The sequence below is a fragment of the Diplotaxodon limnothrissa genome, linkage group LG7, assembly GCF_057381915.1.
Source record: "Diplotaxodon limnothrissa isolate DT_005_m linkage group LG7, D_limnothrissa_male_GT1.1, whole genome shotgun sequence".
Classification (NCBI taxonomy): domain Eukaryota; kingdom Metazoa; phylum Chordata; class Actinopteri; order Cichliformes; family Cichlidae; genus Diplotaxodon; species Diplotaxodon limnothrissa.
The window spans coordinates 62,501,237-62,515,346 of NC_140602.1; the positions used below are offsets into that span (position 1 = coordinate 62,501,237).

Sequence of the window (14,110 nt, forward strand, 5' to 3'; positions counted from 1 at the left end):
ACCGTGAGCATTAGAGAAGGTAAACAATCTACCATTGTAAGAAAAACTCTAAAATACTTTTCTAAAGTTAAGAACAAGTTTTATGTTGCACAGCAACTGAAAGAATATCATTTCTTCCAAATGGCAACATTTAAAAAAGAGGAATAGCACAATTCATTTTACTTCATCACAGGGGTTTGAGAGATACAAACATGGGACATTATATACAAAGACATTTATTCACGGTTGTGGAAAAATGGCTCCCTTCATTCAATGTGTTCATAGAATTTTGGGCAAAAATAGCACAGCTGGCATATTATTTCAGATCTACTGTCCTTCAGTTATGTGTCAGACAAGTGGATCGCCAATTCTTCAGTCTGAGGAGCCTCACTTTCACCTAGTAATTCTGTTTCTGGCACTGCCAAGTCCTGGTTTTGGTTCAGTTCTTCCTCTGATGCCCCATCAGCCAATTCTTCATCGTTGGTCTTAGAGTCCTCATTTACCATTGCTGTTCTCTCTGTGGCAGAAGTGTTGGAAGGGACAGTGGTCACATATCCTGTAGATGTGGATCCACTGCCACTATGCTGAGAACCTGATTTGGTAACCATTTGTTGTGGGTGGTGGATCTGCTGGTGTGGCATTGCCATCGGTATTTGCATGGGGTAAAAGTTCTGCAGGTATGGGTAAGCTGGAATTGGGTGATATCCATTGACAGGGATGTAGAGCTGTGGGGGCACCATTGGCCGATGTAGTTGACCCTTTATTGGCATGAATTGGGGCTGATGGAATGGTGAGCTCTTTTTAGGGCTGGTGTATCTTGATGCACTTGTTGTATTTATGCTAAGGTTGCTAACAGGGCTGGTGCTAAGAGAGCTGGTCTGGGTAGTATTATTGCTAGTGCCAGACACCTGAGCAGAGCCATTATAGTTGGACAGGCTCTCCCAGGAGCGCAGACGTGCATGGATGTCTTTGAAGCGAGTTCTCCGGGCTGGGACTTCACTCCAACACTCCAGCATAAGGTTGTAAATCCAGGCCGGGCAGTCATCTGGACAGGGCAGTAACTGGTGGCTGCGCACCATGTCAATTACATCCTGGTTAGAGTAGCCACAATATGGCTGAAGACCATAACTGAATATCTCCCACAGCAACACTCCATAAGACCAGATGTCAGAGTCGGTGGAGAATTTGCCATGCTTAATAGCTTCTGGGGACATCCAACGAATAGGGAAAGGACTTGTTCCCATGAGACTGTAGTAATCAGCAGAGTAAACATCTCTGAATAGCCCAAGATCCAGGATTTTGATACCGAGTTTTTCAAACACAAGAATGTTTCGAGCAGCAAGGTCTTTATGGACTATCTGCTGGCTGGAAAGGTACTCCATTCCAGAAGCAATCTGGGTGATAACATGAATAAAATCAGCTTGCTCTAGAGTGGATTTGATTGTCTTGTCATCATCTGAGCTGCCAACATCGGAGTTAGGGGAGCGCATTACCAGATACTCATGCAAGTCACCAAGGCTGGAATAGGTGAAAATCATGCTCATTGGCTGCTCTTTGGTGACCACGCCAAGCAAACAAACAATGTTTGGGTGCTGCAGATGGAAACGGACCATAGCTTCATGGTGAAATTCCTCACAAAGAGCAGAATCTACCTTGTCCTTTAAAGTTTTTATGGCCACCACTTGGGTCTGCTCACCAGGTACTGTGCCATATAGGTGGCCCTTGTACACCTTGCCAAACCGGTCCTCACCGAGCCCCTCCATAAATCGCACTGCTGACATGTTAATCTCACGCAGCTTCGCCTGCAGCCATGAAACAATAAATACATGTCACCAAAGACTCTGGCCACCAGAATTCAACAATACTTAAACAAATGTATGTAAATCACATTTACTGTGACCATATTTAATGTTACCTTGTTATTATTATTACTACCTGTTGTTTTTGATGATTCAGGGGCGACAGCTCCGTGTCCTGGGAGGGTGAGCTGCTGAGCTGGGAACGAGGTGGTGTGTCATTTGAAGCCTTATGTTTATTGCGACACAAGCAAACCAGAAAGAAGAGGCAAGCGATAACCAATGGGATGGCAACTGCAGGTATTAAAATAAACAGGATCTCCTTCCTGGGGTTTTCTTGTGGCTCTGAAATAATAACAGAAACAAGGTCAAATTATATACAAAATGAAAATTATTTTATATTCACTGCCACTCGCGCAGTTAAATTTCTGGTGCGCGGAACTCTGAACACACGTGGAAGTGTCTGCTTTACGCATGCTGCTGCAGGTAGCTGCAACTGACTTTTAAATGTCTGGAGGTGGAGCCCAAAGGAAGGAGGAGTGTCCTAATATGATTGGTTATGATGGACACTTCACCATGGCAGCAACATCAGCGCTGTTTTACACCGCATTTGTTTACAATTTGGAAAATAAAGTGTGCCGAATTAGATATCAAAAGTTATTGTTTGCTGTGCAGCACGGGAAATACTGACAACTATCACTAAGAAGTCTTTAAGACTGTACTGTACTCATGTATTGAAAGGGTAAGTAACAAATGTGTGTTTCCCCAAAACTGGGGTTAGTTTTTGTGGGTATTGGCATTTTGCCAGAGTAATGTGAAAAGCTACGTGATGGTGGTAAATCTCATGTCCAAATCTCTCCAGGCACATGATAGCTAATAGGGCAGTTATATATAATGATCTTTTGTCACCATGTGTGCAGCGTAGTTTAGTGTTACCAGTTGATTGTGTGTGAATGTCAAATTGTGTTAAAAATGACCTGTGTGAACAAAAGGTGCTGCAGTAGAATAGGAACAGTTTATTGCATCTCTGTCCCTCAGTGAATGTGTGAAACAGACACTCTTTTGTTTGATTAGATCAAAAATCTTTCTTTTAGAGTGGAAGCAAGTAAAGTTAGAAGCTGTTCTTAGCTAAATAGTCTGTTCTGAAAATAATTTCTAATGTATTTTTCCAACATTTCAAGGGTCAGCAGAAAATTAAATTCTAGTTTAAAAAAAGGAAAACTACCCAGGTACTTAGAAATGATAATAATAGAGACATTTAAACCTGCCAAAAAAACGTTTTTGCTCAGCCTGCAGCGGACACATGTAACTGCAAATAACATCAAAGTGAAGTCAGTGATAAATCAGTACAATAGAAACAACAGCTATATGCAGACTGGCAAACTTTACTTTAATCGAGAAAACAAGTTACTGATGTGAATCACAGAGCAAATCTTTCTTATAAATTTTTTATTTATTCATGAAAAGATATACTATACAAAAGGCAAATATTTCACTGTGAACTCCATTTATCAGAATTAGATTAGCATAAAATACAAATGAGCTAATAAATGATGGTGTAATTTGGCTACAGTGAATTAGTTCTCAGTTGTGCAGATTCTTATATAGAATTTAAAGTATATTGTAATGCAAAACCTTTGTACTTTTATTTACAAAATGTACAACATATACTGTAGCATTATTGCTTTTAATTAAGCATGGGATTTAGTGACGTACTTGTTCCACAATTGCAAAAAGTTACTTATCAGCATTTGTTCACTAATTTTCAAAACAATGAACAATAATTTTACCAATAACCATAGATGGAAGTACCTACCCAAATCAGTTCTTTAATGTTTTTTTTTTTGCTAGTCTCTTTATGAACAGTATTTCTGGATTTCTAAATGAATAAAAATATAAACTTATCAACCTTAGATGTGTGGCGTTGTATGGCTACATTTCACTGTGTATGGCTACATTTCACTGTGTGTGGCTACATTTCACTGTGTATGGCTACATTTCACTGTGTATGGCTACATTTCACTGTGTATGGCTACATTTCACTGTGTGTGGCTACATTTCACTGTGTGTTATACTTGTATAACTATGCATGTGACAAATAAAGAACCTTGAACCTTGAAGTGGGCCAGATGGGTGAAACTCCACTTTCTGTCAACATAAAGATGCTTAACTACACATTTAATCCCTGAGATTTCTTAATATAGGCTAAAGAAGTACAACTGAGTTTCTTGATATGATAAATGTGTAAAATTACAGAACGAGTTCTGGTAGTTCACTGCCCAGACTGTCCCATATTTATAAAACCAAAATTTCTATAGTAGACAGTGAAAAACAGGAGCTTTTCTGTCATTTAATTGTTTATCTATTACTTCACTACTTTGGTGTATAGTGGCTGGCTGTGGGTGAGGTCTTTGTCAGGAGGAAAAGCTGTCCAAAAATATAAATTGTTCAGAGGGCCAGATTAGAGTCTATGCCGGCCCCCGGTCCTTATAGTTGACATCCCTGATCTAGATGAACTATTGTAGCGGAGCCTGAATCCACAGTGAATGGAGCTCTGCAGCCAGAAGTTGTGCTTATTTGTTTCACCTAGTGACCAACTGGCAGCATCAAAAGCACATGTTATATATATATATTTTTTTGAAAATTAAGTTTACTCAATTGACTATGAAAACTGCTTTTCCATTTTCTTAAGAATGATGTGTGCTGCTCAATAGGATGATTTTTTTTTTTTTAAAGAAAATTATAATAAAAGGTATGCAATATTGTATAACAGATTAATAGGAAAGCATTGTGGATGGTTAAGAACATGCCTTTGAAATCTTCGGCTTTAAAACTGGGTTTTCTTGATGGGGTCTACATTGCAGAAAAAATGCTGCAGATTTCTAGTCGTGACGATCAATGTTTTGTATTATTTTTCTTAATCATACGTTCTTTTGTTATAGCTTTAAACATAATCTGAGAAAATATCTGTTTTGTAGAATAATTGTAATATTTCAAATATTGTGTGAATAAACATTAAAAAAGTATTTAAGTATTTCTGAAATACCTGAAAAGTGTACCTGTCAAAATGAGATTCATGGAAAAAAATCTCAAATGATGCAATATCAAAACCCATGTTTTTTGTTTTGTTTACAAAAAAAAAACTAATGATACCACAGCACCTTCCATTTCACAACATTGCCCATGTCAGTGGGCTAATTCCTGTAAATATTTTTGGGGGATTTTGCTTTTGCCTGCCCTTGCTGGATTTGTATGCTTAGCTGCTTGCCTTCCTGTGAATGACAACTGCCTGCTTCTAGATTAAAAGATTTAGAACGTGATAATCCCCGAACGAGATGGTGGACACAGAAGATGAAAAGAGCCATTAAGGAGAAGACGTCATCCTATCAGGCTTGGCTAGCCTGTGGGACTCCTGTGGGACTAGCAGAAACAAACATTTTGTTGGCCTCTAAACAATTCTGGTAAACCGTCTTAGTAGGGGTGACTTAGGAGGGGATGGGAATATGGAATATGGATTTTCCACAGACAAACTGAGGATATAGCCAAGGAATACTCATCTCTTTAATCCTACATTCAAAACTTCTCTAGAGGAAAGTTTGAGGACAAGGGGATGCCTTGCTCATCACTGGAGGGAAGGTCAATAAGGGAGGTTAAAAAACAAACAAAAAAAACTCCCTGGTGGCATGGGCCCAAAGGGGTGTATGAGATTTTCTTAAGTAAGTTCGTTAAAGCCCTGGGTGGGACATCTGGATTGTTGGTTACCATCTTTAAAAAGGAGGACCAGCGGCTGTGCTCAAGTCATAGAGAGATTGTGCTATTCGGCCACCCTGATAAGGTATACACAAAGGTATAATAGGGGGAAATCATCTTTCAATTTCAGGAGGAACAGTTCAGTTTTCCCCTCGGCCGAGGAGCCCTAGACTAGTTCTTTAGCCACTCTATAATAGGGTGCATGGGACTTTGCTCAACCAGTGTACATGTGCTTTGTGGACTTGCGGAAGGCATTTGACTGTGTCCTTCTTGGGACCTGTGAGGGATTATGTGACTCAGTGACCCATTTGATGCCTGCTCAACTACACAGAACTTGAGCCCCATTACTTTTAATGAGCCAAGGATCACATCTACCTAATGGACTCCCAATTTATTAATGTAAATGGGGAGTCCTCTTCACACACAAAATTTAATTATGAGTACCACAGGGTTCTGTGCTAAGACCAGTTCTGTTTACATTATACATCATTTTTTAAGGCATATCATTCAAAGGTCTAGTATACATTTTGACTGCTTTGTACAAGATTGCTTCATTGACAGCTCCAAATGTCAATGAAACAAGATGACATACAACAATTAGTTAAACTGTACAAATATCTTAAAAGCATAAAGATGTTGATGACAATGATGATGTTGATAATTTACTGCTTATATATTCAGATAAAAGTAACGTTGCTGTACTCAGCCCTAAACATCTTAGAAACATTGTGTCGAACCAGATATTTACTCTGGTTCGACACCATACTGTGAAGAATCTTCACAGTCATAGGTTCTTCAATCCATATTAAACAAATATGTAGGACTGCTTTCGTGCATTTGTGTAATATCTCTAAATTAGAAACATCCTTTCTCAGAATGATCCTGAAAAACTAGTTCATACATTTATTGCCTCTCAGCCGGAGTATTGTAAATTAATATCATCGGGCTGTCCTAAAAACCTACCTTTTTATAAAGCATGTAGTTAGGGCTGGTTCAGGTGACTCTGAATCCCCCATTAGTTATGATCCACTGAGTTTTTCTTACTCACTCAACTTCTTCATTCACTGTTTGTTTACACACCACTCTGTACTTAATCATTAGCTATTATTAATCTCTAGCTCCCTGCCCTCTTTAATCTCTATTGGGGTTTTCTCTCTCTTATTGTAGTGTCTTTACCTTACAATATAAATCACCTTTGGGTGACTGTTTTTGTGATTTGGCACTACATAAATAAAATGTAATTGAACTGATTCTTGCGTCTGCCTTTTGTGCATAATGTGATTCTGTTGGCTCTGTCAGGTAGTGGCTTCAATCTCACACTGGGGCAGTTTGCAGTCAAGTGCAAAGTGGCAGGAATAAGAATTAGCACCTCTAAGGCTGAGGCACCTAAGGCACCTCTATGAGCTCTGGGTTGACTGAAAGATTAAGAAGTTTTATTTGAAAAGGTTGATTAGGCAGCCAAGGTTTCAGGTGAACACATTGTGAGACGTAGCACCATCTTATCTTGTGATTTAGTGAGATCACGTGGCCCTGGATGTGAGTGGGCATTAAGGCTGGGAAGGGATCTCATAACTGGAGTATAGATGGCAGACAGTCGTGCTGTAAACCCCGCCCTCTGATCAAAGATGGCCGTTCACAATGGACATACATGGCTCCACTCCTCTTTCAAACCATCTGTCTTCTCTGTCCAAAATGTGGACATTGGCATCCTCAAAGAGCGACGTTTAGATGCAGATGTACAGCTGAGTCTTGCCCTGTTGAGGTGGCTCTTGTCTATGTTGTGCCATGCATTTATGAAGTGGCTGTTTGGTCTCGCCAATGTAGCACTGAACAGCATGTACTATGTAGTTTAATTTGTGTTTAGGAGTTTTGTCCTTGGGATGAACCAGTTTTTGTCTGAGTGTCCCAGTGTACTTCAGACCCAGCCATACACTCAGACAAAAACTGGTTCAAAAAAACAGCCTCTCACAATAGATGCCAGGTTCTCAGATCCATCATCCTTTTGACAGGAGGTTAATTTATTCCCACTGTTGAAAAGTGCTTGTTCATAGGAGAACATCTGCTTGTTGGGTTTTACTCTTTAACATTGCAGGACCCTTACCTTGCAATATAAAATCACCTTGAGGCACTCTAAAAAAAATAAATTAAATTTAAATGGATAATATACAGACAGGTCAGGAAAACCTTGAGCCCTCCCATGAGGAAATCCGGTCCACTTTGTCATTTAGAGGGAAGGGTCTAAGTGATTTACAATGGTAAATCAACACAGAGTTGTTCTAAGTGATCACCTGATGGTTGTAGCTTCTTGATGGATGATAATGGCCTCATTCACAGAGCAAGAAAGCTCACTGAATTGTCTTATGAAAATGAAAATGATGTGATTCACATGCCATAGTCTTCATAGTCAACTTTAAACACCAAGGTATCAAGAGAGCACTTTCCACAACTTAGGAGGAAATTCCCTTATGCTACTTACTGCAGGGCTGGATTTCACACAGGTCCACCCTGACCAGAGGGTCCAGGGTGAAGCACCAGGGTGCCTGCATTAGGCCTCCTGGATTACGACAGAAGTTGTGACTTCCCCAGAGCTCAGGATACTCCTGAGACAGTTGGTGACTGTGCGGGTACTGAGCGCTCCATGGCTGGCAGTAGTGACCAGATTTAGTGATGCTGATTGTGCCCTTGTAGTCAACTCCACTTCCATTATAGCAGCTGTGATCTGAGGGGGAATCTGTAGAACGGACAATGACAGACAGACAATGAATTTCAGGTGTCTGAAATTTTGAGAATTTAATGAGTGCTAAATGATGTATTAATTATAATTGAAAGTAAAATATATGATCCTCTGCTCCTAGTTCTATGTTTACCCTTGCAGGTTATTTTTTGACTCAATTATTTAAAACGCAAAAATTGTATTAATTTGTGAAATAAAATGAAAATAGGTGCAACATAATTTCTAAGGTAAATGTGAACCGCTATATTTATGAAATGCATCAGTCTCCCATCAGTGGTTTAGACAAAAAAAATGCACTTTTATTTAGGGAAATTTGGTGGTTTAAAATTAAACTGTGTATGCCACTGTAGACCTCTTGTGCATTAAAGAGATAACCACAATAACCAATCAGAATATAAAAATATATAAACAATTAAAATGGTACCCAGAATTACAAACGCAGGGCTGGAAGTTATGTCTACGATACAGCTTTGGTCAGTTTTACAGTGAACCTCCCTGCTTAATACAGTTAGGTAAGTAAGTTTTTTGGACAACACATAATGTTTTGTCATTTTTCCTCTCTACACTACCAGATTGGATTTCAAATCAAACAACCAATATGGGATTGGCTGGTTGGCTGGTTAACAGCTATGAAATGCATCCATATGAAATCATCTCTAGATCTTTTATGTGCTTATTTTATCATGTAATAGTCCTTGAAACTTATCAGGTAAATGCCCAATTCGTTTGAAAATATGAGACTATGAAGCAAAATGGTGGTGTACAGAAGAATATTTAGAAAAATAATGTCAGTATCTAAATATTTATGACCCTAACTGAATATAGTATGCAGTAATGGGGTGTATGCTTGCACATTTGTTTCATAACTGGGGTATTTTTATACATTTTTGTGTGTGCATTCATCCACCTACATGAACCCAATTTTTCTGGTGGTATTCCTATCCTCATACAGGAAGCTGCAGCAGGTGTTCCTGGCTGTGGCAGCAAGTGACAGCTTGGGAGCTCAAGCTGCATGAGTAACATAGGATTCGATCTGGCAATGGTGTACTCAGCAAGACAAAGGTCATTCTCCAGAGCCTCGCACTCATCTCTACAGAGTTGACGGCGCCGAGGGCCCCGAGATTGCTCATCACACAGAGGGAAGACATAGTAGCAGAAGGATGGGATGGCGAACTCAGAGCACTGATCAGACAGGTGGGTGGATGTTCCAATCATAGTGAGGGCAGCTTAAAAAAAGTGGAAAATGTTGTAACTGTTTGCTTGGAAATTTCAGATATTGTTAAAGTTTAGAATTAAGGAATATATCAACCATGAAGGATGCCTAATTTCCTCACCTGTAATGCGGTTTTCATTCTCCCCTTGCTTCTGCAGAGACTCGACATAGATACTGCGGTTACCGATGAATCGAGCACAGGCAATGCCACGATATGGCTGGCAAAAATGTTTTTCACGTGACCTAAAGAGAAAAAAAAAAAACAAAAAAAAACCCAGGTTTAAATTCTTTAAATGACTTCAGGAGAAAATGTGATGTAATATGATGTCTGGCCTTTATACGCTCTGCACATCTTTGCTGTTTGTAGATGTAACCTGTTGCTTCAGAAATATACGTAGTCTGTTGCAATGTAAGCTGCACATTACACATGCATACTGGTCTTCTGTAATAAGCATATTTAAATAATCCATATCAAGCATGAATGTCAGCTGATTTAATATACAATTTTTGTAAACTCTTAAACGTTACCCAGAAATTCAGTATAATTTAGATTCCTGTAATTAACCAGGAAAATGTTTGGACAAACCTTCTCGTTTAATGTTTTTTCTTTATTTTCACTACTTTCTACATTGTAGATACTTACTGAAGACATCAAATATATGAAGCATGATCAATGGAATTATGTAGCAAAGAAAAAAATTGATAAATAATTCTAAATGTGTATTATATTTTAGATTCCTCAAAGTAGTCCCCCTTTGTTTTTTTGATGATGTATTCGATGAAATGTTCTCACTTCACAGATGTGAGATTAGAAATTAGACCAGTGGAAATCTTTGAAATCTGTGTTTTGGTCTGATGAGTCCAAATTTGAGATCTTTGGTTCCACCCGCTGTATCTTTGTGCGACTGAAAAGGTGAACGGATGGCCTCTCGTGCATGGTTCGCACCATGAAGCATGGAGGAGGAGGTGCTTTGCTAGTGACACTGTTGAGGATTTATTCAAAATTGATGGCACACTGAGCCAGCATGGCTACCACAGCATCCTGCAGCAACACGCATCTGGTTTGTGCTTAGTTGAACAATCATTTATTTTTCAACAGGACAATGACCCCAGACACACTTCCAGCCTGTGTAAGGGCTATTTGACCAAGAAAGAGAGTGTTGGAGTGCTGTGCCAGATGGGCTGGCCTCCACAGACACCTGGCCTAAACCCAATCAGGATGGTTTGGGATGAAATTGACCGCAGAGTGAAGGCGAAAGGGCCAACAAGTGCTCAGCATCTCTGGGAACTTCTTCAAGACTGTTGGAAAACCATTTCAGTGCTAGTTAATGAGCACAGAGCCGACTAGATGATGTCGGTCCCTTAGGCTAGCCCGATGAAGTCTGTATGTTATTGTTTAGCCAGAGACTTTCACACCAGTGCCTAGTGGATGTCAATTTGAAGGGTTCTGGCAGTGCTCATCCTGTTTGTTCTGCCATCATGAAGAAGATGGGCTACCTGTAAAACATCTTTAGGGTCCAAAGATGCTGATGATAGCAGCAGTGACACTAGCCCTAGCCAAATGCAGAAACTAGTGAAAAACAGAAAGGAGCAGCAAAAGAGGTCAGTGGCTTCCACCACTATTAATTTACCGTTCATACTTTGGGCTATTCAACCTCCTTATATAAGAGTTTCCGAAACAGTAATTTCAGGTCACCTAACATTACAAAGATTTATGACACAAAAGTTTAATGCAACACAGTTGACAAAGTAGACAGAGAAAGCTGTATTTAAGGTAAATGCACTTGGGGCAAAAGATTTATATACACTACACTCATCTCATGCTAATTTTGGGCTTTGAATTCTTTGAAATGTTCTTTTAGGGTGTGATGCTTGTACGGCATCCATTTTTAATCAACTTTTCTCTAATATTGTAAGTATGCATATATACTCAAATATATGCATACATTTTATATATTTTATTAAGTGGTGCTAGAGGTTGTACAGGTTCTTTTAACTTATCAAGACCAAGGTGTACTAACATCTTGTTAACATCTTGTTAATGATAATTATTAACTACTAGTTTCTTTTTGCCAGCAGTTTGAAAGCACTCATTGGATTGACCACTACTCACAAAGTCCAAGGAACTCAGTGATGATCTAAGAAGGAGAATTGTAGATTTATACAAGTTGGAAGTTTCACACAAGTTTAAACCACTGCAGATTCTGAGACCAGCAGTTCAAACAATTGTGCCCAAGTTATTCAGATGTGTCACCACATTGCCATGGTCTGAAACAAGATCCAAACGGTCACACTCAGGATAGAGGAAATTGGTAGGGATGTTTACAAGCAAGGCTCACACCTAACATGAACTGAAAATTGCTGGAATACTACTGTCACTCTCCACAGTGAAGTGAGTTTTACATCACCATGGAGTGAGAGTGTACTGACCATGAAAGAAGTCCCTGCTCCAAAATGGACACCTTTAACCTTAACTGAAATTTGAATCTACCCAGAAGAAGCCAAATGCCTTCTGGAGAAAGGTTTCATGATCAGATGAGACCAACATTGAGCTATTTGGCTGCAATGACAAAAGCCATCTCTGGAGGAGCAAAGGTGAGGTTTTTAAACTAGTGCAAGCACAAATGCCAGCAACAACGGCGTCCACTTACAGCTGCAGAAGTCTAAATCAGACATTACTGGGGATCTATGCTTCAAAGGGAAATCTGCAATGTAGCTATGTCATAACTGCAAGCCCACAAACCCGCAAACCCATCAAAACAATGTAACTACATGTCCAGTCAATGCCGCATGTGGCTACTGTTATTGGCTTGGTCAGTACTGTCAATTTTTCTTGTGCATTTTTTCACTGCAGTTTAGGAATTTATCAGTAAGAGACAACAATCTTGGTCTTAATACAAGCACTAACAATCTTAGCATTGCTTGAGGGAGACTGCTGAAACTAATTTCAATTTCCATTAAATTTTACAAAAGTATGCAGGGAGTTCCTGAAGGACAAATAAACTGATACCATCTGGCCACAGTTGCTAATGTCCATCAGCAACTGTACAAACACATAAAGGCACTAACATCTTATAGCCACAATCTGTGTGCTATAGGTTGACACTTAAAATTCGCTAATTTCTAAAAAAAAAAAAAAAAAAAACCCAAAAAACCCCAACAACAACAACAACCCCCAACCCCAAAACAAGACAAAAAATAAAACAAGCAAAAACTGTTAAAAAAATAAAAATCCTTGATTAAAAATACTTACAAACATATAAACACAAACAGACAAACACACATAACACACTATTAACAAGAAGATGGCTACTTACGGTTCAGTTGGGCCTTGTGTGGGCATCTGTCCTGTAAATCAGAAAGAAAACAAGTACATGAAAATAAGGAGTGACTGGCTCTACAGTCAGAAACATTGCAGTTTTTATGATTAGTAAAAGCTTCCTGCACAAGCCACTGACCTCACTGAGACGTGTGTAAACAGAAGTTGTATAAATAAACACTTAATATTAATTATTTAACCCATACAGTTAAGCCTTAAAATTAAAAGTTATAGTACAAATAAACTTCAGTCTTACCTAGTTTGACATAAAGAACACCTGTGGCAGAAATGACTTTGACTGAGTTCGATGCAACACACTGATAATAGCCCGTATCTGTTGTGTCCAGGTCCTGGATGCGGAGCTTTGAGCCTGCCTCTGTCTTGCGGATGGTTAGGCGTCCCTGTTCCTGTACTACAGGGGCATCATTCTTCAGCCAGCGGATAGACGGCCGAGGATTTCCTGCCACTTTGCAATGAAGGGTGGCTGTCTGCCCCTGAAAGAGCGTGATGTTGTTGACTGGCTTCTGGAACTCCAAAAAATATCCTTGAAGAAGTAAAACATTGGTTTTAAGCCTGATAGTAGCATTCTGTCTAATAAAACATCTGGAGCATCAAGTTTGTTGCATTTGATTGTTAATTGGTACAGTGTGTCTCTGCTTTTATTCTTTGCAGTGAAACCTATTTTAATAATTGTGAGCACACAAGCAGACGGCTCCCCTGAACCAGCAGCAAACTGGGATGCAGCCTGATCAACCCTTGAACCATCACATAATCATAGTATTACTGCTCCAGCTAGAGGGTGTGAGACAAGAGTATAGGAAGATGTTGGAACATCCTTTGTCCTTTCTAGTGTGGTTCTATGGAGAATTTTGTATTGGACAAGTTGTAAGTTGGGGCTTTAGTCGTTTTGAAGGTGTTTAAGCATATTTGTGTCTAGAAGTTTTGATCTGGATTGATGGACTTATCTGTGATGGTTTATTATTCCATAAAAATTTTGTTCGTTTCAAAGCTCTGCAAAGCTTTGGACCATACTTGGGGTAATTGTCTTCATGGTATATAAACCCATGACCAATCAATTTCAGTGTAGAAGGGATGATGAAGCACTAAGATATTGTGGTAGACCATCTTGTTCGTGATACCATCAATTTTCATTCATTTGCCCATGGAGTTTACAGAACTGGAACTCCATTTCCAGGTCTTAAAGTCTCTTTGAAATGAAATTTGAATGTTAGTGAGATTTTTACCTGGATAAATAAAGGACTAATAATAATTTTTTTTTTTTGTGTGTGTGTCCTGTTTGGATCTTTAGCCATCAGAAT

At 39.2% G+C, this 14,110-nt stretch overlaps 1 protein-coding gene across 1 annotated transcript in view; it reads right to left on the minus strand.

Moving 5' to 3' along the window:
• Window positions 1-320: 320 nt before the first annotated feature.
• LOC146629480 (tyrosine-protein kinase transmembrane receptor ROR2-like) overlaps window positions 321-14,110 on the minus strand; it is a 37,498-nt gene continuing 23,708 nt past the window's right edge. Inside the window, exons 3-9 of the mRNA XM_085358628.1 lie at window positions 13,048-13,335; window positions 12,790-12,820; window positions 9,594-9,715; window positions 9,171-9,485; window positions 8,002-8,256; window positions 1,915-2,120; window positions 321-1,781 (exon numbers count right to left, since the gene is read on the minus strand). Of these exons, the coding sequence (XP_085214754.1) occupies window positions 321-1,781; window positions 1,915-2,120; window positions 8,002-8,256; window positions 9,171-9,485; window positions 9,594-9,715; window positions 12,790-12,820; window positions 13,048-13,335 (2,678 nt within the window). The remainder of the gene's footprint in view (window positions 1,782-1,914; window positions 2,121-8,001; window positions 8,257-9,170; window positions 9,486-9,593; window positions 9,716-12,789; window positions 12,821-13,047; window positions 13,336-14,110) is intronic.